This window comes from Astyanax mexicanus, chromosome 6 (assembly GCF_023375975.1).
Source record: "Astyanax mexicanus isolate ESR-SI-001 chromosome 6, AstMex3_surface, whole genome shotgun sequence".
Taxonomy (NCBI): Eukaryota; Metazoa; Chordata; class Actinopteri; order Characiformes; family Acestrorhamphidae; genus Astyanax; species Astyanax mexicanus.
The window spans coordinates 2,688,902-2,714,520 of NC_064413.1; the positions used below are offsets into that span (position 1 = coordinate 2,688,902).

Genomic DNA, 25,619 nt, shown 5'->3' on the forward strand with positions numbered 1-25,619 from the left:
TACATTACTACACAAAATAATCATAATGAAAAACATGTGACTCACACTCGATGATGCCACATCCTCTGGCAGAAAACATGTAGAGACAGTGAGATATGTCAAAAGTTGGGGATTCATCAACAGCTTCCTAATTAAAAAAAAAAATATTGTGGCATTTAGATTTTAATAAATAATGTGTTAAAAAATACTTAAATTCTGTTTATTAAGATATTTAAACAGTTTGCCAATAAGTTGATGAGTTGATTGATTTCTCGATTTCTCGAGACTATATATAAATATATTGTTTCTCTCCATTTTTGCCGATTTGGGACCAATGGACCAATAGAAATTCTACTAAATTACCTGAATTAAATTATTTTTACATTGACTATTTTGCTAAAAAAAAATACTTGGCATTATTTGGTGAAATTCACCAATGCACTTTTTCTTTTTTTCTAAGCTAATCTAGAGGTGTGAAAAGTAGCCTTTCTTTTATATATATTATATTTAAACAACACTGACACTTTACCTGGACTTATCCATTCTGCTATAGCAAAAACTCATCTTGATATTATATTTTATTATATTTTATTTGATCTTATATTTGTATTTATCTTATTTTAACAATTCCTCTTTTGGGTGGAACTGGAACATTAAAATACAATTTTGTTCCACCTCATGTAGAACATGCTAGCCTAATTACATACAATACAGAACAAGAACTGGACTGAATTTACTGAACAAATAAAAATGAGAATAAAAAATGAATATTTGAAAAAACTCACTTCTTGATCTTGATTTTAGACGCCTATTGTTGTACCTTTGTTGTTTTAAAAGCCATTTATTAATTATTTGTAGTATTATTAACAATATTAACAGTACTTTTATTAGATATTATAAGCTACACAGCATTATTTTACACAATTCTCAATTATTTTACTAAAACTATTAAATAAATATGTTTGCATCAGCGTGTCTGATGTAATATTTACTTGTGAAACACTTCACTTTAGTGCTGGTGCTGTAAATAGGGAGTAATCTGAGTAATAATCTACAGCAGTAATATGAGACGCAGCCGCTCTGAAGCGCGTGTGTAGTAGTATTACTTTACCACGCTGTGTCTACGCGGGAGACGGTACAGACTGTTGTGGGCGTGGTCTGGGGTGAGATGGGCGTGACTTGGGCGTGGCAACGCGATGTTTTTAGTCTCTGATTGGTCAGCCGCCTGCAGGAGGTGTCGCTGTGTAATAAAACCGTCCACGCGCGCAGTTCTGCTTCAGTGAGACTCGCGCGAGCTCAGTACTAAGCAGCTTATTTTCGCATCGCTGTTTTTATTGATTTTACTACAGAAACCGAACTGAAATCAGGCAGGAAGTGGGCCATGGATTTCCTGTGTTTGTTGTGCGTCTTTCTGAGCGTCTTGTGCTGCGCGGCTGAGCGCCACAGCGTGTACTGGAACAGCACCAACCCAAAGTGAGTAGTAATATGTGTTTATTATATATTTACTGTGAAGCTGTTCATTCCCTGTGTGTAACGTTATCTCTCCACCTCGTCTCTTCTCTGCATGGTTTTCCTTTCTCTCATTTCATCTCAGTTCCACCCACCAAGGCTTGCTTTTAAGGGTTTATCCCCTATTCCGTATCCCCCCCGAAACAAAGACTGGGGGGCTTTAGGGGGCTTTTCAGTCAATGGGAGATTATGGGTGGGTGGCCTTTTTAAAATCATATGATAATCTTATCAAGTGAGTTAAGATCTAGCTTGCCTCGAGCATCAGTTTCCAATAGTCTGTTTATGTGTTTAAAGTCTATTTAGATTCTGGTGTGAGTTTTTACCTACTACCTTTAATATACACTGATATACAGTCTGAGAAGACTGTGGGACTGTATGGCAGTGGTGTGCCTCAGGGTTCTGTTTTTGGGGGTTTGTTCTGTAATCCCGTAAAGATGTATCTTCTACTAAATGTTTATTTTCTGTTATAGTTCCCAATCTGAGAGGACTGTGGGACTGTATGGCAGTGGTGTACCTCAGGGTTCTGTTCTAGGTCCACATATTTTTAGGGATTTGTTCTGTAATCCCTCAATTTGATTGTTTTTTTTTTTTTTTTTTGTGAATGTTATGAGATGACTTAATTTTCGATCAATCTGAGAGGACAGAAAGAAGTAGTTGATAACTGTTTGGCAATGGTGTGCCTCAGGGTTCTGTCTTAGGTCCACTTATTTTTATTCTAAACTGCTTTTCTTAGGTGTTTGTTCGGTGATTCTTTAAATTTTCCTTCTACTAAAAGATTATTGGCTGTGAAAGTTCCCAAATTACTTAAAATTCTATCAATTTGAGAGGACAGAAAGAAGGAGTTGATGACTGTATGGCAGTGGTGTAGCTCAGGGTTCTGTCTTAGGTCCACTTATTTTCATAGTAAAGGGTTATTGTTGGGAGTCTTTCTACTGAATGGTTATTTGCTGTAAAAAATATAAAATTTCTTAAGTTTCTATCAATCTGAGAGGACAAAAAGAAGGAGGTGATGACTGTATGTCAGTGGTGTACCTCAGGGTTCAATATGGGGTCCATTTGTGTATTAAAATTCTGAGTGGCACTGGCAACATTGTTGCTTTAATCCTGCAAACTCTGCTTTTCTTGTATAATTTTGCTGTGAAACTTATTAGATTTGCTTTCTATTAATCTGAGAGGACTAATATATCATTGATGTGCCTCAGGGTGTAATTATAGCTCTATTTATATATTTAGATTCTGTAATTTCTTGAATGTCCCTGTCTTCAGTTTTGCTGTAAAGTTATAGTCAATTAATCTAAGAGGACAGAAAGAAAATGTGAGTACTGTATGGCAGTGATAGTGTTGTTCCTCAGGGTTCAATCTTTGGGCCATTGTTGTATTTAAATCTCTTTTAAAATTAAACTTTTGATTTCCTCTTTTGATTAATCTTGTGAAGCTGTCTTAAAACCTTCTGTTTACCACTTAAACTTTAACCTGCACTAGTTGCAGACCGTGGCAAGACAGTGTCTTTGACCATTATCGAGAAATATATATGTGTTCCATCAGAATGTTCAAGTACAGCATTGCGCACAGTCCATTCAGGGAGATAAGGCAGCAAAGAACACGCAAACAAATGCCTAGACAGATGGACAGACAGATCAGATTAAAGATACTCAGACTTCTGCTGTGTTCTGTCTCTCTCCCTCTCTCACACACACACACATATACACACATACACACACATACATACACATATATATTGGTCAGTGCAATAAATAGGCATGGGCGAACTAGACATGTCTGTAGTAGCCCATTTATTTTTACGGGAAGTCTTATATTACAGCGTGTTACCAAGGGCCAAGGGTGGAGGGCATGCAGCTGAGCTGTATCTGTCTGGAGAGAGAGTGTACGAGTGGAGAGGTGCTCTCAGGTTGTTTGGCTGATCTGATTCTGCGTCTGTATGTTCTGATTTCAGCCTTTTCTGAAGTAGTAGGGGCTGAAGTGACAAATAAGCACTTCTTCAGGGGTCGATATACAGGCTTTTAAAGGGCTTTTAGGGAGCAACTGGAGAACTTGAGGGCTTTGAAACATCTCTCCAAGATGTCTTTCAGGTCATTCAACCACTTTTATGAGTTTAATAGCTGAGCGGAGATCAGAAAGACTGATTGTTTTCGTTGTAAATGGACTTTGAGCACCGTCATCTGTTTCCCTGCATCGTCTCCGCTGGTTCTTTCCTGTCAAAACAAGCCGCTGTAAGATTGGTGGCGGGTGGTGGTGGGGTTCTTTGTGTGGACGTGACCACTGGGGGGAGTTTTGGAGATTGAGATAGGATTGAGATAGAGGATAGGGGGTGAGTGTAGAGTGTGAGGAATGGTGCAATCAGCCTCAGCTTTTACTATTAGTCAGTCACATGTTTCTGCCTTATCTGGTGCGTCAGTCGGTATTAATGTGATTGTGTAAGGTCAGAGTTACCTAGAGTTTTTCCTGCTTCAGCCAGACTCGGCACAGCCTGACTCACCATCAGTCAGCGGTGAGAGGAGGAAAAGAGGTAAAGAAACAGATGCTGGTTAATAAAAAAGGGGGGAGAGATGGAGAAAGAGACAGAGAGAGAGAAAAGAGAGTAAGAGATAGGTCAATCAAAGATGGAGAAAAGGAGGACTGAAACTAGGGCTGCAACGATTAGTCGGTATAATCGACAATGTCGATTATTAAAATTTGTCGACTACAAAATAATTTGTTATGGCATTGCATTACACAAGTGCCTAAACAATAGAGGTGTGCCAAAAAATCGATTCACATAAGAATCTTGATTCTCATTTACTACGATTCAGAATCGATTTAAAATGTCCCAAAATCGATTCTAAGGTCCAATCCCATTTCTTCCCTTGGCCCTACCCCTCACGGTAAGTTCACACTGCAGCGGCACGAAGCGTTTTTCGCTCCGCCTCCCACTGCCCAAAGCGACCGTGGCCGCTGCAGTTTGAACTTACCGTCAGACCCACACAGAGCGTAGGTGTATGAGAATCACCGGTAAGATGGCAGAACAAGCACTATATTACCTTAGATTAACGTGTAGTTTTAATGTTTTATGGCAGAATGCTTCATAACAAGCATAAAAAAGATCGCTAGTAGTTAGTTTCAGTTTCTGTTAGCTAGCTAACTAGCTAACTTTCCAGTTCCACCTTAAATAACGCTACAGGTGGCAGCGGGCTGCAGCATTTAAGGCGGAACGGAAAAATAACAATAAGCTAATCAGAGCTAATTTCAGCTCCCCATCACAGAGGAATTAAGGAATGGACAATATGAATTAATTTCTCCACCTCCTGCCCCCTTTCTGAAGAAATACAACGACCTTAAATTAACTAGTTAATCAGCAGCTGCTCCTGAACTTTAGCGCTCCACTGCTATCATCACATCAGCCCAGCAGCGTCACCTACACACCACCGCTAGTAGCCTTATAATAAAGCAGTGTTATTTATTATTTATTTATTGTTCATTAACGTCATTGTGATATCCCAGTGATTCCTCTGTCACTGAAGACCCACATTCCTGCACATTTTATTGTTTTTGTAACACATTACCTTCTCCAGGACCAGTGTATATTTTGGTGGCTTTTTTTTCAATAAGTTTTCAATAAATTTTTATAAATCAAATCGTTTTGAATCAAAAATCGATTTTGAATCGAATCGTGGCCCCCAAAATCGGAATCGAATCGAATCGTGAGATAGTAAAAGATTCCCACCCCTACTAAACAACACATATTTATACCTATTTACTCACTAAATATCAGTACTTTCCATGGCTTTTAAATCAGAAATAATCGTTGACTAATCGACTAATCAGAAAAATAATCGCCAGATTAGTCGACTACCAAAATAATCATTAGCTGCAGCCCTTACTGAAACCCAACACTTTTTAGATAAAAAGGAAGAGACTGAAGTGACTGAAGCAGAAATCCGAGATGCTGAGCACTGGCTGAGCACAGTATGTGGGGATATAAGGTGACAGAAAGCAGCATCTCAGATCTCATTTATCATTTAAGTGCTATATTGTAAAGCGTGTTGCTTTAAACGAGTGATCATCTGCTGATCATCTTAAATCTTATGCACTGAATTATTTATTCAGTCATTTAAACTGTATGGCTGTATGTTGTTCCTCAGGGTTCAGTCTTGGGTCCGTTTATTTTAGTCTTCTAGTCTTCTGGTGCTTCTCCTGTTTGACCTTTGTACACTTTTCTTTTAGTTTCTGTTGAGAATTTCCTGAATTGATCAAATACCTATTGCTTTGAGTTTGAAAGTATAGATTAGAGAAGGAAGTAGGGGTAAAAAAATAGTTTTGTTTTTCTCTTGGTTCCTACTGTGTGTGTCCAGAGAGAACAAAGTTTCAAGTTTCAGTCAATCTGAGAAGATTTAGAGAGAAACAGCTGAGGGCTGCATATCTCAGCGATGTACCTCAGGGTCCAATCATGGGTTCATTTTATTTGTTGTTAATTCCCAAATGGCTCATATTGCGTAACCAAAACAAGAAACTCGCAACAAGTTGCTAAATATAGAGTTGTAGCATATATTAGGAGTCCGAGTCTTAGATTTATAAAATGTATAATCCCGTCGAGAGCGGGGGTCATAATCTGATTGGCGATTTGCTATTTTTACACCGTTTTCACCATAAAGCCTCTCAATCTCGCACTTGCTTTTTAATCTCTTATGCCGCGGATGGAAAGAGGAGCTATATTTTTATTGATTACGTTTAATCTCCGGCTTTCGCTGTTCCTCGATTTGTGCTTCGTGCTTCAATTCATTTCTTAAACTCAATTCACAGCTGAGCACTTCCCAACCTCGCTGATCAATCAGAGCATTCAGGCCCTGAGTGGATTATAGTCAGATGTGGCTACTGGATGTCCTGCAGTTCTAATGCGGAGGAGGTGTGAATTGATAACCAGGCGGGACACCTGAGTCCACACAACTCAGGACTCGAATATGAAAAAAAAAAAAACAAGTGCTTAAAACTTGTTAAAAAATGATGAGTTTCTTTAATTTCCCAAATTAAAAACCTCTAGAATATAATCAAGAGGAAGATGGATGATCACAAGCCATCAAACCACCAAACTGAACTGAAGTTAAAAATATCCAAAAGCAGTGTGTAAGACTGGTGGAGGACCGAATACAGAACATGAAATATTGATTTCTGAACTCTCGTTCTTTGCATTAATTGACGTCTGAACGTTAAGGGTAAACACTAAAGAGCATGTTAAAACAAAAATAACACGCTCGTCTCTCCGTGTGTCACATGCCTACCTGTTTACGAGTGGGCGTTCAGAAGTGTGAGCAGTAATGGTTTTAATCCCTCTCGTGTCGCTCTTTTGGAAAGTTGCCCCTCTGGTTTGGCAGGCGTCCCGCGTGCATGCGTGCGAGTCCCGGGATGACGGGCTCGTCAGGTTTGATGTTTTTACACTTCGTCTGCGGGGCTATACGTGGACCTGCCTTGTTTTTCAGGCTGTCTGTTGCGTGCCTGTGCTTGCAGTCAGCTACATGTGTCTTTGTGCGCTAAAGGGGAAAATAAAACATAATGAAGGTAGCAACAGCTGCCCCCCAAAGCCATTAAGAAGACAGCTTGTGCTTTTTTTGTTTTGTTTCTCCTTTCTATGCTTTTGTGAACCAGTGCTAAGAAAGCTGCAACTTAAAAATGATGAGTTTCTTTGATTTTAGCAAATTAAAAACCTCTGGAATATAATCAAGAGGAAGATAGATGATCAAAAGCCATCAAATCACCAAACTGAACTGCTTGAATTTTTGCACCAGGAGTAAAGCAGCATAAAGTTATCCAAAAGCAGTGTGTAAGACTGGTGGAGGAGAACATGATGCCAAGATGCATGAAAAAAAACTGTGATTAAAAACCAACCAGGGTTATTCCACCAAATATTGATTTCTGAACTCTCTTTCTTTGCATCATTTTCTGCAAATCAATGCTCTAAATGACAATATGTTTATTTGGAATTTGGGAGAAATGTTGTCTGTCCAACAGTTAAGGGTAAAAGCTAAAGAGAATGTAAAAAGAAACAAGTTTACGTCAATATGCACAGTCTATGTTGATCACAATGTAAAGAACCTCTGTTATCCTGGCGATTCTAGAACAAATGCAATGCGGTATACCTCAAGGTTCAATTCTAGAGCCACTTATGTTTACTATTCTTGATGTGAACAAAGCACTAAAGCACAAAACTTCAAAAAAATGACTTTTTAGTCCCAGAAAAAACACGTTTTTAGCACAACATCAAAGTAATACAAGACTAAGGGCACTTTATAAAGCACAGAGGTGGATTCGTCATAGTCTGGGCCTGTTTTTCTTACAGTGGTGTCCTTGAGCTTGTGGGATTACGAACCTCAAAGGGCACAAAGACCTTTTGGACACAAACCTGCAGCCAGACGTGGCCGGAGAAACTTCCCAAACGATAAAACACACTCTGAAACACACCTGCTGCCTTCTGTAGGAAAGCTTTGCCAAAGAAATAAGAAAAAAAATAAAAGATCACTTAAAAACAAGCCATCAAACCACCAAACTGAACTGCTTGATTTTTTGCACCAGGAGTAAAGCAGCTTAAAGTTATCCAAAAGCAGTGTGTAAGACTGGTGGAGGAGAACATGATGCCAAGATGCACGAAAAAAAAAACTGTGATTAAAAACCAACCAGGGTTATTCCACCAAATATTGATGAGTTCTGAACTCTTAAAACTTTACTTCTAAAGCATCTACGCAAATGTCCGTACACTTTTTTTTAGGCCAAGGTTTATCATAATTGCAGTATCTAAAGCACAATCTAAGCGAGATAAAGTTCCTACTAACAGATTTTGTCTGTATCATGTAGCTTTAGCACATAAGCTTATCAGCATTTCACTGCCAGTAAAGGGGGTCTTGACTTTATGCTGTGCCCTCTGATGATAAAACAGTGACTCACACACACCCTACACACACACACACTCACACACACACACACACACACACACACTCGATAGGCTGGCACATGTGGAATGTGTGATTTGGGTATATTTAGTAGGTGGAGGGGCCTGCCAGCAGACTTGTTGCTATACTTGACCATCAGCTGTCCACTCATCCTCCAGTCATTCCTTCTTGCCTCTCTCTCTCTCTCTCTCTCTCTCTCTATCGCTTTCCTCCCTCTTCCAGTACCTGTCTGTTCCTCTCTCCATCCTCCCTCCCTCCCTCACTACTCTTTATCTCTCCTTCAGGCTGCTTGTCTCTGTTTCTCTTCTTCTTCCTTCTCTAAAGCGCACCAATGAGGAAGCTTTAAGTACACCAAAAATAAAAAATGATGAGTAAAATTTACTTTTAAAAAAAGTTTCGCAACTTTCTGCATTTGCGTTTTTTTTTTAAAGTAAATTTAATTTAAATTTAACTCATTTTTAAGACTTAAATATTACACAGAGTAGATAAGTGAACTGAACTTCAGTCAATCCTTTCTTTTAGTAAACTTTACTTCATTTATTTTTACTGAATCAGTCCTTTCTTTTAGTAAACTTTACTTCATTTATTTTTACTGAATCAATCCTTTCTTTTAGTAAACTTTACTTCATTTATTTTTACTGAATCAATCCTTTCTTTTAGTAAACTTTACTTCATTTATTTTACTGAATCAATCCTTTCTTTTAGTAAACTTTACTTCATTTCTACACACAATATTATCTAAATACAATTACTTAATTTATACAATTTATAACTCAAATAATTTATCATACATAATATATTATAATTCCTGTAATTTAAATATTTTTAGTTAAAACACACATATTACACTATAATACGTAAAAAAAAATTATTACATGCCATCCATGTGTTGAGAATATGTGTAATATGTGTGTTTTAACTAAAAGGAATTATAATATATTATGTATCATAAATTATTTGAGGAATATTGTATAAATTAAGTAATTATAATTAGGTAATATTCTATGTAGAAATTAAGTAAAAGTTACTAAAAGAAAGGATTGACTGAAGTTCAGTTCACTTATTTGCTCTGTGTAACATTTAAGTCTTTATCTTCAACTTTATTTATATGAAATTAAATTTATTATATAAAAAAAAGCAAAAGCATTTTTAAAGTAAATTTTACTCATAATTTTTTCTTCAGTGTTCTGCAGTGGCTACAGTGGCTTCTAGAGTGGCTACAGTGGCCTTAATGACTATAAAAAAAAGCTTAAAGTAGAGCCAGAAGCGTTCTGTTTCATTTCCATTCATGTTTATTCTTAGCATTCGCTTTTTCCCGCTTTTTCTGAATCGCTAACGCGACGCTGCGCCGCCTCTCACGCGAAATCCCCGCCGCCCAGCCACGTTATAGGCCTCTATAATCTGCGGAGTTCAGTCAGATTATGGGCAGATGTGTGTAATCTGGGGCGGATGACCCATTCACACCGCCATCGGCGTCGAGTTTTATATATAGCCACGCTATAATCCGGCGCCGTGTAATCCCATCTCAACTCTGTGTGTTATGTATGTAAAACATAATCCGCCAGTTTATGGGACAAAGATGACTCCGGGTGGCGCGCTACCGCTACGCGTTACGAAACATGCTTTTTACGCCTCATTTCCGACTCATTACTTCCAGTTGAATTGAGAAAAGGATATATATTTATATATATATATATATAGCTCTGGAAAAAAGAGACTCCTTCAGTTTCTGAATCAGTGTTGTTGTTTTATTCTATAAACTACTGAAAACATTTCTCAAAAATTCTAAAAATATAAAAATATTGTCATTTAGAGCATTTATTTATTTGCAGAAAATGAAAAAAGAAGCAGAGAAATGGCTGAAATTACAAAAAAAGAAGATGCAGAGCTTTTAAAAAAGTTTATATTCATAAAGTTTTAAGAGTTTAGAAATCAATATTTGGAGGAATAAACCTGTTTTTTTTTTTATCACAGTTTCTTTCATGCATCTTGGCATCATGTTCTCCTCCACCAGTCTTACACACTGCTTTTGCATAACTTTAAATTTAAGCAGTTTAGCTTGATTTGATGGCTTGTGATCATCCATCTTCCTCTTGATTTATATATTCCATAGGTTTTCAATTTGGTTAAATAAAAAAAAAAACTCATAATGACTGAATTATGAACTCCTGGACTCCTGGATTATAACCATTTATTACCATTCAAAAAGTGTTCCATTCTAAATATCTTACCTACAATAAAACAACAAAGAAGCTCCATATTTTTCTATTGAAAGTTGGGATAAAACAAGAAATCCAGACCTTCTGGAACTTCTCAGCCTTTTTTTTTTGAAGCTACTACTACCTTCTAACCCAACTTTCTGAGCTTATCAACATCTTAGATATGTAGACTATACCTCAGATATTACTTTAGAGCTCAAACTCATAAAAAACCAATGGATCCCTAGCAAACTACAGTGCTGTTATGCTGATTGATCTTCCACCAACCAACACTTAGAAGCTACTACTGTATTGTATTGTATTGTATTGTAATTCCACCCCTTGTTCTGGTTCTAGTTCTTTTCTTATGCTTTCCTCACTTCTTTCTGTATTGTATTGTCCCGCCCCCCTCCTTATCTCCATCCCAGACTTCCTCCCTCTTTCCAGATCCTCCTTCATGTCTCATTCTCACAGCTCTCTTCCTTTCCGCGGCTCTAGTGTTTTTCCACGGCGTTCCCAGCCATCTCTTTTCCTTCATCTCCTTCATCCTCTGCAGTGATTACTGTTTTGATTCTCACCACACCAAAGAGCCGGAGCTTTCCTGTGCTTGTTGTTGTAGTACTGTAGTAGTATTGTAGTAGTAAACTCTCTCTCTCTCTCTCTCTCTCTCTCTCAGAGTCGATGCTCAAAGGTCCCTTTAAACGCCCCTTTAAATGTACAGTACAGGCCAAAAGTTTGGACACACCTTCTCCTTTTCAATGCGTTTTTTTTTATTATTTTATTTTCATGGCTATTTACATTTTGTTGATTCTCACTGAAGCATCAAAACTATGAATGAACACATGTGGAGTTTTATGTACTTAACAAAAAAAAAAAGAGCTGAACCTCCACAGTCACCGGACCTGAACCCAATCCAGATTTAGGGTTTGGGGTGAGCTGGAGCACAGAGTGAAGAAGGCAAAGGAGCAACAAGTGCTAATAAACACCTCTGGGAACTCCTTCCTTCCTTCAAGACTGTTGGAAAACATTTTTTCATTTCAGGTGGTCACCTCTTGAAGAAGCTCATTGAGAGAATGATGCCTAAAGAGTGTGCAAAGCAGTAATCAGAGCAAAGGGTGGCTATTTTGAAGAAACTAGAATATATATATATTTTAGTTATTTCAGCTTTTTATGTTAAGTACGTAAAACTCCATATGTGTTCATTCATAGCATTGAAAAATAAAGAAAAGTTGTGTCCAAACTTTTGGCTTGTACTGTAATCAAGCCACACCAAGCCTGATCCTACAGTTTTATTTTTAATGGAGATAGCTCTCTATTGCCACCTATTGAGGAACAAGGGAAGCCCATTACTTTAATTATTCTATATTTTTCATTGATTGTTTTTCCCCTTCCCTTTTACCTTTTACCCACAGATAAGGCTCAACCAAAGCAATCTCCTTTGTTACGTAACATTTAAGCATTTAGCATCACCGAAGTACCTCATCACTCTCATCATCAGGGCTCCCAGCAGGATGCAGAAACCACAGGACGCTGAGGACAGCATACCAGCTAGCAATTAGCATCCATTTGAAAGTGAAAGAGAGATAGAGAAAGAGAGAGAGAGAGAGAGAGGGGGAGAGGGGTGTTACATAGCAATTAAAGGAAAGAAGACTGAACCAGGGCCGAGAGCGAAAGGTCAGACAGGGGAGAAAAAATAGCGTTTCTCCACAAAATTAGTCTCTGTATGAAGAGGCCCCTGTTTATAATGTGATCTTAAAGAGAGAGAGAGAAAAAAAGCAAGACGGAAAGGGGGATGGTCTCAGCACGGACAGATAAAAGATGGACAAAAGGGGGGGAGGGGAGGCGAGACAGTGATGGATGGGGTGAAGTTTGGGGGACGCAGCAAAAAAAAGAGCAAGCTGTCCCCAATGAGTTTTTAAAGAAGTGGCGAGCTAAGCTCAGCGGGGACGACGTGAAACGACATTGTTGAGTCAGGCAAGATTGCACAGCATTGTTCAGCACACACACACTTACACACACACACACACATACACACCCATAGTTACGTTTAACAGGGGTGTATTTCACATGCAAAGTGTGTGAAGTGTCGGTCATTTAAATGCATTGCATGGCAAAGTTCTAAACCAGGGGTGTCCAAACTTTTCTTGCTGGTAATGCTAGAAAAAAAATAACATCCTTTTAAAGGGTTAAAGCTTCTATAAAGTACCATTTATAGCTTTTATAAAAAAAAAAGGCTGCAAGCTTATATAGCTTTATGTCAGCTGTTATAGAAAGCTTATGAAAGGCTAGGTGTAGTTTTTTGGGAATAGCGCCCTTCGGAAAAGTGTTGTCTGGAAAATTCCTAATGCAATTACATTAGCATTAGCATAATCAAATTGAATCAAATCATGAGAGGCATTGAATCAGTCCCTAAAGAATTGTAATCTAATTAACATATACACACACACACACACACACAGACATAGCCACGTAAAACACTCGTCGTATACCCCCCCCCCACACCCCCTCCCTCCTCTGTCTGTGGGGTTTGTGTGTGATAGTAAGGTCTGGTGCTGGTGAATAGAAGGTATGCGATCTGCGGGCTTGGTGTGATAATCCTACTTTGGAATAGTGGATTAGCCGCTTGGCATTCCGGCCCAGTCTACCGTGGCTAGGCTAATTACAGCCATGATAGCCTAAAAAATAACAATACAAGGAGCATGAGGGCAAAACAGAGCTTCAGAGGTTCAGGGGCGAAGAGGCGTGCTGAGGATTATAGGAATATGCCAGCGGTGTGCCTCAAGGTTCAGTCTTGGGCCCATTTATTTTATTTTTTTTAATCCCGAATTGTAGAAATGTGTCCACATATATATAAAAAAGAAGTGGATTATGACAATATAGCAGGGTTTTTGAGTCACACATGAAGGAAGCTCGCGAGAAATGACTCTAGGGGAAGGTTAAGAAGAATTAGCGTAGCTTCTGTAGCGAGAATTAGCGAATTAGCAGCTTAGCGCTCGCAGGCTGCCAGCTTTTTTTCCCAGGAAAAACAGTGAGATTGGGACTCCCCCACACACGCAAATATATATAGCTTCGGTAATAGAAATCTTTACAATGCGAGTTTGCTTTGAGTGTGTGCCCTGGTGAAAAAAAAAGAATATATGTATATATATAAATATATATATATATATATATTGTACTTAAAACATAAGGAGTAATATATTTTTTAAAAAGTCGAATATAGTATATGTAAAAAAATAGACTACTATGAAGTACACTCACTTTTAGTTGAATGTAATTCAATATACTTCTAAAATACTTATTTCCAAATATACTTTTGTACATTATTAGCATTTTTAAGTGTGTTAAAAATAACTGTTACAGTAGTTCACTTAAAGTACAATGTATAATGTATCAAACTGTAAAACTTTAAAAAGTAAATTAAATTACTACTACTAATTAAAAAATATAAAGTACAGATGTGACAGGCTAAAAATTGTAGTACAGTATATTAAAAATATATACTGAAATATATACTAAATATATACTAAAATATATATAAATATATATATATAAAAATATATATATATGTACTCTAATGTAATCAATCACGTAGATCACATATATTTAACATCAATTCTTAGTACATTCCTGTACAATACAGTTGTAATACTTCTTATTGTATGTAAATGTATTATAATTTTACTGTAAGCATATTTAAAATATGGGTTGTTTATGGGAATGTTTAAATGTTAATTAAGTATTTAATATTTAAAATAGCTCCATTTTAGTACAGTTAAGTACACTTAGCACAGTTTGTACTATTTTTATACTGTAATTAAAGTATAATAAGTAAAAAAAAAAGTTGTTCCATTTTAACGCTCTTTAAATATACTGATTAATAATAATAATGTGGCTAAAAGAACACTTTATGCTTTAGTGCACTATAGTATAATAATGCTTAATATACTTTAATCTACTTTTTTCAGTAGGATATATGTCTGTTTGATTCTTGTGTGAGTTTTTATTATTTGATAGCGTACGAATAAAGCTCTGAAACAGGGTCAGACTTGTCGCGACACGCCGTCCCCTCTGTTAAAGGTTTTAAAGAAAGCGCACAGCCCACAGGTGTGTGTGTGTGTGTACGTGTGTTTGTCTAGAGTGTGAACTGCTGACTGCTGTCTTCGTACAGTTGGTGTGGAGTGCATGTGTTTGTTGCTGGGGCTGTCTGAATGTGTGTGTGTGTGTGTGTGACTCTTGGCCGTGTGTGTGAAACATCAGACTGTGCACTTTGACTCCAGTGACCTGCCTGACAGTTTGGCAGCTTGAGACATTCCAGAGAGAAAGAAAAGAGTTCGACCCTAAAGATGAACCTCAGCATCATTTCAGTAACTCTGACACACACACACACACGTGGAACACAAACACACACACCAGCACAGCTGCAGGACAGTAGGTAAAAAGTCTAGTTTAACCTCAACAACTCCCTGAGCAATCTTTAAAGACATACATACACTCACTGACTCACTCACACACACATTTAGCCCTCTGCTAATCATCTAGTACCTGTGCCTGAGGGTCCGCAGCCGCAGAGTGTCCTTGTTTAGTGGTCCAAACCTACATAAACTTATAAAAACAAAGGCATTTTGTTTTTTTTTCAGGTACTATTTTAATACTAGACAAGCAAACTTGCTTTGGAAGCTAACTGGCTTTGTTGAGCCAAATACAGCCTCTGTGTTTGTAGTGTGGAGGCAGGCTAACGTTGCAGGCTAGCGATTAGCATTAGCTTAAAAGCATTCGGCAAATCAGCAAAAAAAAGTTAGTAGTAGAATTAGTGGTAACTTCCTGTTATTTCCTGTTACTATTGATCTCATTTGGGGAGTTGCAGACACTACCTGTACCTTCAATTGCTTGAAAACAAGCAAATTTTAAGTTTAAAACTATCTTTTTGTTTTTGGACTGATTGGGTCCTTCTGAAGGAAAGTTTGTAAAAGGTTAAAATAAACTACTGTCCCCAAATTAGGACATTGGTACAGTTTTCAGTACAAATGACATACATTAGGTTCTACAAATCCTGCACACCAAGCAAAAGTCTGGATCTCAGGAGGATAAAGAGCTAATAGGTAACAAAGCTAATTGAAAGCTCAAACATTAATAAGAAGAAAGTTTGAGTCACATTAACTATAAACTAGAAATGGACAGATAAATAATCTGATGTATGTTAGCAATGTTAGCTAACAATTGAAGTAACCAGACTTTTACTATTACTATTATTAGCAGAATTGCTGCATTTTCTATTGACTTGGTTTGACATTAAGTTAAATTATCTAGGGACTTGTCTTGGGATATTTACATCAAAACTCAATAAAACACTTTTATAAGATTTTATAAAATTTGAATACCTAAAACATCAGCAAATTCACATGAGACACACATATTCAAACTCTAATTCAGCTAATTAAACTGATAATGCTAACATAATCATATCAAATTCTATATATTTGGAGTTCTTACATTGTAACATATTAAAATGGCAAAAATTACATCAGCCCACCAGGCGAGGACGAGCTAAAGCCTCAGATTTTGGGTCAAGAAAGTACGTTGTAAAGAAGCAAGCTTTTGCCTCCAGCATCGCCTCCCTCACTCTCACTCTTACCCAACACCTCCCTTCACTAACTAACTATCACACGGGAATGAGAGGGCGAGAGTGTTTAAAGCGCCTGATCACTAAAAGGGAAAGAACAACAACAGCGCCCGTGTGATTGTAAGACCTGTGAAGGCCTGAGATTGGGGGATTACAGATGAAACAGTCCTGGGAAAATGACGTGGATAGGCTTTTGGAGGTGTCCACTGACTCCGGGTATATGATAGCAGACTGCTGGTTTACCCAAGATATGGTTTATAGAAACGTTAATAATAGAAAATAATAAAAAGGCCAAAAAGAAACCATTGTGATTTTTACTTGTGACCCTTCCACACTCCCGCCAAAACCTCCAATACCTCCAAACCCAAAAGGCTGAAACCTAAGCCAAACACCAGGCTGTCTGGTCTAGGGTTGGTGGCTTTGGGGGGGTTGATGTCTGGGGTGAGATGGGGGGTGGTTGGGGGGGTTAATAGCACCTCATTACGGCTGCTCTCTTGCTCAGAGCACCATATTGGAAGCAGGTCTCAAGCAGCTTCTAATTCACGTCGCTTCAAAGAAAGGAGTGGTGGTGGGCGGAGGTGACGGAGTGAGAGACTAATTGAAGAATCTGAAGGGAAGGATGAAGTGTGGTTAAAGCGATAGGTTGACTGGTTTTACTCTTAGCTTGGAAAAGTCAAATGGGATTATTTTAGAACTTAACAAAGTTGACACAGATTGCAGTAATGGCGAATTGGTGACCATGGCCAATCAATGGGAGTGATAGGGCAATTGTTTCCCTTTCATTTGACCAAACTATCGCTTTAAAACTCAAGTCAACCCAATAATACAGTGCTTGTTCCAATGGGTTTTTTTATTGGTGTACCCAATATGGCAGAACAATCCCTGTATCAACTGTAGCTTGATGACTAGCATGATTTGACCAAACTATCAACTTAAAACTCAAGTCAACCCAATAATACTTTGTTCCAATGGAAATTTTCATTGGTATATCCAATATTCAAGACCAATCCCAACTGTACCTTGCACAGATGTCCAAACTATCGCTTTAAAACCCAAGTCAACCCAATAATACAGTGCTTGTTTCAATGGTTGTTTTATTGGTGTATCCAATATGGCAGAACAATCCCTGTATCAACTGTAGCTTGATGAGTAGCACAGTGATGCGCTTCAACCTGCAGTGAGGCAAGCTGAATGCTGATTATTCATAGAGATTTGAGCATACACAAAAAACATAAAACGAAACACACACACCTACACACACACATATACACACATTTTTCCCCATTTTCTGAACAGTCGGCAGGCTTAGCCGTGTACACACCCTGCCGTTTGAACGTGGCATTGATTACAAGCTGTGCGAGACAGACTGTAATCCCGACATTAGCCTGTGCTAACGAGGACAGTGGGGTGTGTGTGTGTGAGTTTGTGAGAGTGTGTGTGTGTGTGTGTGTGTGTGTGTGTGTGTGTGTGTGCACGCGAGACTGTTTACCTCATCCTGAATAGACTGTGGGGCTGTTTTGACAAGTTGGCTAATTCTTCTAACAAGAGGGAAACTGTGGGGTGGGAAACTACTGTTGGTTGATGTGTCTCTCTGTGTGTATCTTTCTCTATGTGTGTGTGTGTGTGTTTGTTGGGTTTGTTGGGTTTGGGGGGTGTGCTGGAGCCAGTATGTCTCCTGGAAACTTAACCAGGGGTCCTGAAAAACAACAACATGAGAAAAAGTGAAAAAAGAAAGAGAGTGAGAGAAGGAAGGGAGTGAAGACACCCATTGCTTTGATGGCAGCCAGTCAGACCAGTGGTATAGAGCATGCATGGGGTAAAATGTAAAATGCAAATCAGAAAGTGGAGTTTACAGCATAGTAACAGCCACGCAGACGACAGCCAATCACACGCCTCGTTACTCAGTGGGGTCCAAACGTTGCCGTGCGACTAGGCCTCGCCGTCGCTGCGGGAGGATAAGTTTTCACTTTAATAAACAAAGACAGAAGCAGTGGTCAGTCTCGCAGGTAATATTCAGTGAAATAAAGAGAATAAAGCTGTGAAAAATTCATGTGGGAACACTAACAGAGACACGCCAGCGATTTTAAGGGTTAAAGGGTCCACTCACAGCAAAAGGAAGGACAGTAAAAAGGAGACGGGCCAGAGACAGAGAGCCGTAAACACACACCGAGGGGGACGGCTGGAGCGGAAGACCCAGCCTGGGCGTCTCCACTGCTGTTTGCTATCTCTCTGAGCTGGAGGAGTGAGGGGAGATTTGTTGGGTGTGGGTTTTGACAGTGATTCGTAAATAAAAATGCTACAACTACTGTCACACACTAAATATACTGTGGCATAATACTTGTATCTGTTGTAATACATCACATAATAACATTAAAATAGTAGTATATAAACTTTAAAATTACATTTTTTACAAATATTTAGAAAGACCTCCAATTTTTTCCCCATCTCTGGGTTAATATTATCCTTTTATTCAGAGACACGTTTAAAATTAAGTGTTTAAAGGGTTGTGACTAAAAGCAAGAAGCAACAAGGAAACAATGCTAAATAGAATTTCTCCAAAATTACCTGAAATAAACCTTTTTTACATTGACTTCCATTGAAAGTTAAGAAGGTTTTAGGTTTCTTTTTCCTGTAACGTAGCTTTTTTTGAGGATACTTGTTTTTCAAAGAACATCAGGACCAAATAAGTCATTTCTATTGGTCCATCCATGCAATTAAACAATGATACTACTACATTACTACTAATACTATTGGCTACCAAAGATGAGAAGAGCACAGATAGTGTGAAGAAGTGTGAAAAAACGAACAAAAAACAACAACAAGTCGATGGTGGCAGGTTTTGACACTATATGTCCAATGTTTTTGATGAATGGACGAATAGAACAATAGAATTCCTCTAAAATGACCTGAAATAAACTTTTTTTTTCCATTGACGTCCATTGAAAGTTAAGAAGGTTTTATCTTTCTTTTTCCTGTAAAATTGCTGCTTTGGAGATACTAGTTTTTCATTAGTCACGATGACGAAAAGAATGTTTTTATTCATTGGGGACCAGCAGAAATAAGTAATTTCTATTGGTCCATTCATGCAATGATACAATGATACTACTACATTACTACTAATACTACTGACTACCAAAGATCTAAAGATGAGGAGAGCACAGATAGTATGAAGAAGTGTGAAAAAACTAAAAAAAAAAAAAAAAAAACAAGTCGATGGCGGCAGGTTTCGACACTATGAAGCGTCAGCCGGTCACGTAACACAGCAGCGTGACAGCAAGAAAAACATAGACGCTGTCGAGACAGAGGGGACCTGTGTAGGTGTTTTTTTTTTTTAAATGTTCCGTCACAAAACCAGTATGACGAGGTGACTGATAAGCGCCGCCAAGTCCCCAAGAAAAACACCAAGAGTCACCAATTAGTCAAGTGTCATGTACGAGTGCTCAGGCCGGCTTTTGCTTTGTGCTTTCGCGCTGTTGATGCACTGGGAGTGTTCCTACAACACTCGTCTGTTTCGCATTCGGCTGGTCTCGTCCCAAATTCCCCCACGTTCCCTACTTTCCCACCCTGACACTCATTAGCATCGTGCTGTTCTTCTCCCGGCAGAGATTGCATCACCGTCACGCTAACCGTTCCAGATGTGGAAAGATGCTGACCTTCTGCTGTCCCCTCTCTTCCCTCTCTCTCTCCAGCTTCCTGTGGGACGAGTACACGGTGCAAGTGCGCATTAACGACTACCTGGACATTGTCTGCCCTCACTACAAGCGCGGGGAGATGCCGTCGCAGGAGGCCGAGCGCTACGTGCTCTACATGGTGGACCTGGAGGACTACGAGGCCTGCAAGCCCCACTCCTTCGACCAGCTGCGCTGGGAGTGCTCCAGGCCCTTCGCCGCCCACGCCCCCGAGAAGTTCTCTGAGAAGTTCCAGCGCTTCACGCCGTTCACTCTGGGCAAGGAATTCCGCCAGGGAGAGAGCTATTACTACATCTGTACGTTGTTTTTGTAAGAGTGTTGTAAGAGTTTGCTACGCTAATCAGGTTCAGACAGTTTTACACAAAGAAGAAACATCAGCCAAGACCCTGTAGAGTTCAGAGATCTGTGTCTGTGACTAGTCTGTATGCTAGCTTGTTGCTAGTGTTAGCTTAGCGCTAGAGCATTATATGACGCTGTACAGCATTAGCTTAAAATATTAGCTTTTACCTTTTTAACAAACGTTAAGAAGCCCTTTATAACCATTTTAATACGACATTAGCATGCTAGCATACAGCATCTTTTAGCTACTTCTTTTGATCTAGTTAAATGTATTAATGAATCAAGTTCTGAATTATGTCTTAGAAAATATATTTTAAAAAGTCACGTTTTAAGTAATTTTAGTCATTCTTTTCCTGGAAAATCTTACAGCACTTGCTTCAACATGCTTCCCTCTACTGATAACTTTTATGGAGATGCAAAAGATTTCATTTTCCAGCAGGACTTGGCCAAAAGTACTAATTGGTTTTGTATAATATTCAATTATTCTGATACACTGATTTTTGGGTTTTCATTGGCTGTAATGGCTTATTGAATATTATACAAGACCAATTGGTACTTTTATCAAAACTAAAAGAAATAAACACTTAAAATTGATACACTCTGTGTGTTTAATACATCTATATAATATATGTGTTTAGCGTTTTGAACTGAATTACTGAAATAAACTAACTTTTTTAATGATATGCACTAGTATATAGCATATACTATATAACTAGATAACTATATATATATATAGTACTCATCAAAAAGCTACAAATTGGCCTATTTTCATAGCTAAAAAGCTAAATGTCACGAACTAAATATACAAGTCTATTGAGATTCTTAACAATTTGGTTTAGTTTGAACCTGAAACCTTTTTATGTCTTGGCTGATCTACATTTAGTATTTAGTTTATATATTTCTTAGTTTATATATTTAGCATTTTTTGGTGAACATGGTCCAGCTGTCTGAAGCTAACAGCTGCACTGTTTTTACTGTATGGTGTCATCAACTGTCCCTTTTTATTGGGGTCTAAACTTTCCTCTTTCTGTCTCTCTGCCCCACAGCCAAGCCCCTCCACCACCACGGAGAGGAGTGCCTGCGGCTTAAGGTCGACGTGGTCGGACCCCACAGTAAGTGTCAAATATATTATAAGCATTCCTCGCATTAGCCACAGGCTGCTTTACTCAACACATGCTTAGCATTCACACACACACACTCACACACACTCACACACACCTGACGCCGATGAGCGAGGCGGCTATTTTCGGTTCTTGTGTTTAATAACGGGGTTCTCGCCGAGTTCCTAACAATGCGACGATTGACGTTTCAGGCTCTAAGAACCACAAGAAGGCGGTGGAGAAAGAGGAGGAGACGGAGGCTGGAAAGAGCGGCCGCCTGGGCGCAGGAGGAGGAGGAGTGCACAACCCATCTAACAGGCTTCCAGCAGGTGAGCATCTCCGACCTGTCAGCCGTCTCGCCGTCTCTCAGATCTGTCAGCTTGTCGTCTGTCTCTCTGTTTGCTTTAGGAAAGACTCCACTCCTGAATTCCACTCTTTGTCTTTGCGCAACTTACATATTAGTGACAGGCATTTAAAGCATGTTTTTTTCCAATATCTATAGATAGCTTTACAAGAAAAAGGACATCCTTATCTTTTATAGGGTGCGTGTCTTGTGCAGAGGTGGAAAAAGTACTGGAAAATTGTAATTAAGTAATTTAAGTAAGCTAAAATTCTACTCAAGTAAAAGTAAAAGTACCCATATAAAAATCCACTCGAGTAAAAGTAAAAAAGTACTCAATTTAAAATATACTTTGAGTAAAAGTTACATAGTTACATAGTTACTGTAAAAAAGTACAACAAATCATAAATTAAATCGTTTTTAATGTACTATTATTCCACATAATAATTTGGACCTTCCAGGCAGTATTTGGTCAGACCACCCCATAAAACGTTTTCAAAAACAAGTGGCCTAGGTTTCTATGATCCATGGCGGAGTAACGGGGAGTTTTCCAATGTAGTGAAGTAAATTACTTGTGTCAAAATGTACTTGAGTAAAAGTAAAATTACCTATTTTAAAAAACTACTTTAAATTACAAAATACTCATAAAATCTACTTAATTACATTAATGTGAGTAAATGTAATTCATTACTTTCCACCTCTGCTCTTGTGTCCCATAAAAGTTTTATTATAACACTGAGTAATATATATATATATTTAGAATTTATAATACTTAGTTTGTTTTATAGTAAATCAGGCTCTTGTGTTATTGAGCAACATGTAATCAAGCTTCGATTGGCTGTGTCTCTGTCCACACTGAAACACTCCTCATAACTTATAACAGTTTGTGAGTGGGTGGGGCTTAAATGCTGTAGGATGCACTAGTGCATCTCAAAAAGACTAAATTTTAACCAAATCTAATTTGAAGATCTATTTTAAGCTTTTATTTCTTTTATTGTTGATGATTATGACTTAAAGCCAATGAAAACCCAACAAATATTATATATTACAATATTATATAAGACCAATTGGTACTTTTGGCAGTGTGGGCCGTGTGCTGTCCAAGTCCTGCTGGAAAATGAAAGCCGCATCCGCAGCAGATGTTGAGACATGTCTCTCCAAACCATCACTGATTGGTGGAAACTTCACACTAGACCTCGAGCAGTTTGGACTGTGTGTCTCTCCACTCTTCCTCCAGACTCTGCTCCCTTAATTTTTATAAATGAAATGTAAAATTTACTGATGATCAGTGATGGTTTGGAGAGACATGTCTGTCATCTGCTGGTGTTGATCCACTGTGTTTTATTATCAAGTCTAAAGTCAGTATAGAAGTGTTTATTATTTTATGAAGATGCAGGTTTCATTTTCCAGCAGGACTTGAAAGCACACTGCCCACACTGCCAATAGTACCAACTGTTCTTATATAACATAGAAATAAAGTAACTTTTCAATGATTTTCTTTCGCGAATGATTAGAATGTATTAGTTTTGGTGTTTTAATGTAATTTTATTCTCTCTTTCTTTTTCCTTTCAGACGACCCAGTCGCAATGAGCCCTGTTGTTCAGAGGAGTGTAGGCAGTTCTGCCGTTTCCAGCTCTCCGCTTCCTCTCTTCCTCACGTTGCTCCCCGTCTTCCTGGCGCTGCTTTTACACAGAGACTGCTGAGGACCGCGGTGACTCCGGTCCCTCTGGAAACATGAACTGATCCCCCGCCAGCGCTGGCAGCTGGTCTTCCTACACACGTTTTATACAGAGTTTTTTTATATATATATATATATATATGTGAAAGAAGTGAAGCTTCCGAACTGGTGTGTGTGTGTGTGTGTGAGTTGCTGAGTGAAGTGTGTGTGTGTGTGAGTGTTATTTTATTTTATATTTTTTATTTTTTTTGGGCGTGATTGATTTTGTGACCTTCAGAAAAGGAAGAAGAAGAAGAAAAAGAAGTAGAAGAAGAGAATGATGATAATGATGATTTTTGTTCTTTTTTTATATAGAAGAAGAGTATTACCTACCAACTTTCCCTGTTTTTACTTTTGTTTTTGTAGCCTGTGTGTATCAATGTGTGGAGAACTGGGGCCAGATTCACAAAAGCTTCTCTTAAGAAAAAACTAAAAATGACTAAAAATGAACAATAAGACTTTTAGAAGTATGCTCTTAAATGAAATGTTCTGTTTAGAAAGTCTTAATTATTTTTTAAGCTTAAAAAGCTATTATTCAGGTAATTCTGGCAGTGGATATCAAAAAGCTGATTTTTTAAAAGTGTTTTAAGATCAATATCCACTTTAAATCAGTTTTTTTCCAAAATATTTTTTCCAGATTATTTTATCTCTAATTTTAGATTAATTCAACTATTTAAACTGATCACCTTTCAAACTCTTAGTTTTATAGTCCTAGACCAGTGTGATGCTGTTCTAAGATTATGAGACATTTATTTAAACAAATATAAAAATATTCTCTATTTTTTTTTTTAAGAAAATGCCCATTCTTTGTAGAATTACTTATAAAAACGAGTTCAGAAAATGTGTAAAAAAAATTAAAATTTTTTTTTGCTCCATCATGAAGTTGAGAACCCTTTTTTTTCTTAAGAGACTTTTGTGAATGTGGCCCCAGCTCCATAAACAGCAACTGGAAAAGAAAAGGATCTAATGTGTAATAACTGCAAGTTTCATAAGTGGTTCATTAGAACAGTGTGATTAATATTCAACTTTTGTTTACCATTCTCAAAACTTCTGAGCCAAAGAATACAGTGGTTTCTACTAGAGGTGGGCGATGTGGTGGATTTTAAAAATGGCTTTAATATTACGATAAGAAGAGTCTTGATAGTAGGGTAGGGCTGCACGATATTGGAAATTATTTACATTGCAAATGTTCTTTTTTCGGCGATATATATCTCTCATCAGAACAGCAAAACTACAGTAATTGACCCTTTAATCGGGCATTTAATTGGCTTTTTAAAAGTTAAATAAGAGCGTTTTTATGGGATTAGAAGCGTGAATTCAGCTGCTCCCCGTCCCCCTCGTGCTTCTCGGGCAGCAGCTGCCTGTCACTCACACAGACACAGAGACAGCGCTGTGTATCTACTACTTTTTGTGATTTAATTGTCTAAAGAGACATTTCACATCCTGCGATGTGACTATCATCGAGATCGAGATAACAATGCTTAAACGATATATCGTGCAGCCCTACTTGATAGTATTTGATGCTATTTTAATCCAGTTCTGTAAAAGTATTTCTAAGTTAAAACAAATTAAAGAAAAGAAGCAGAATACTCCGGTCGAATCCAAAAACACTGTTTTTCTCCTAAATTCACCTAAATTTGTGTTTTTCTTTGCTAAAACATGCTAAAACACACAGTCCATATCCTTGCTTTGCTCAGAAAAGCATTTTTTATTGCAATAATAATAAAAATTGCCATATTTCCCGCCCCTAGTTATGAGAAACCGTCTGCTGCACTTTAGGTGAGGAGGCTTGTGCATCTGTATATCATGTAGAACCTGAACTCTAGACAGTGTTTGGTGTTTTTTAGCATAATTGTGCACATTTAATTGTAAATCTGTTGGATTGTAAATCTGTTGGATATCAAAACACAGAATTAGAACTATAGACAGGCTAAACAAAAAAAAGGAAAAGAAAAAGAGAGTTTCACTGTTGTTGTGATGCAAAACCTCGTATCTCCAATTACACTGCTACACTGTTAACTTTGTGGTAAAATCAGACCACTTAGTTTTTTTATTGGGGTCCCTTCATTGAATGAATTGGGCACACAGTATAAACGGCAGCTGGCGATTTTTCTAAAGGTGTTTAAATATAAAATAAAATGAAATAAAACGAGGTTTTTGTGCGAGGGCAGCGGTATACAGCTGTACTGAGCA

At 38.0% G+C, this 25,619-nt stretch overlaps 1 protein-coding gene across 1 annotated transcript; it reads left to right on the top strand.

Moving 5' to 3' along the window:
* Nucleotides 1-1,251: 1,251 nt before the first annotated feature.
* On the top strand, nt 1,252-25,578 carry efna1b (ephrin-A1b). The gene is made up of 5 exons (XM_007255929.4): nt 1,252-1,452; nt 19,931-20,226; nt 21,316-21,381; nt 21,582-21,698; nt 23,282-25,578. Exons 1-5 carry the CDS (start codon nt 1,361-1,363, stop codon nt 23,410-23,412), a joined length of 702 nt encoding a protein of 233 aa, XP_007255991.3. The 5' UTR covers nt 1,252-1,360; the 3' UTR covers nt 23,413-25,578.
* The last annotated feature ends 41 nt before the right edge of the window (nt 25,579-25,619 follow it).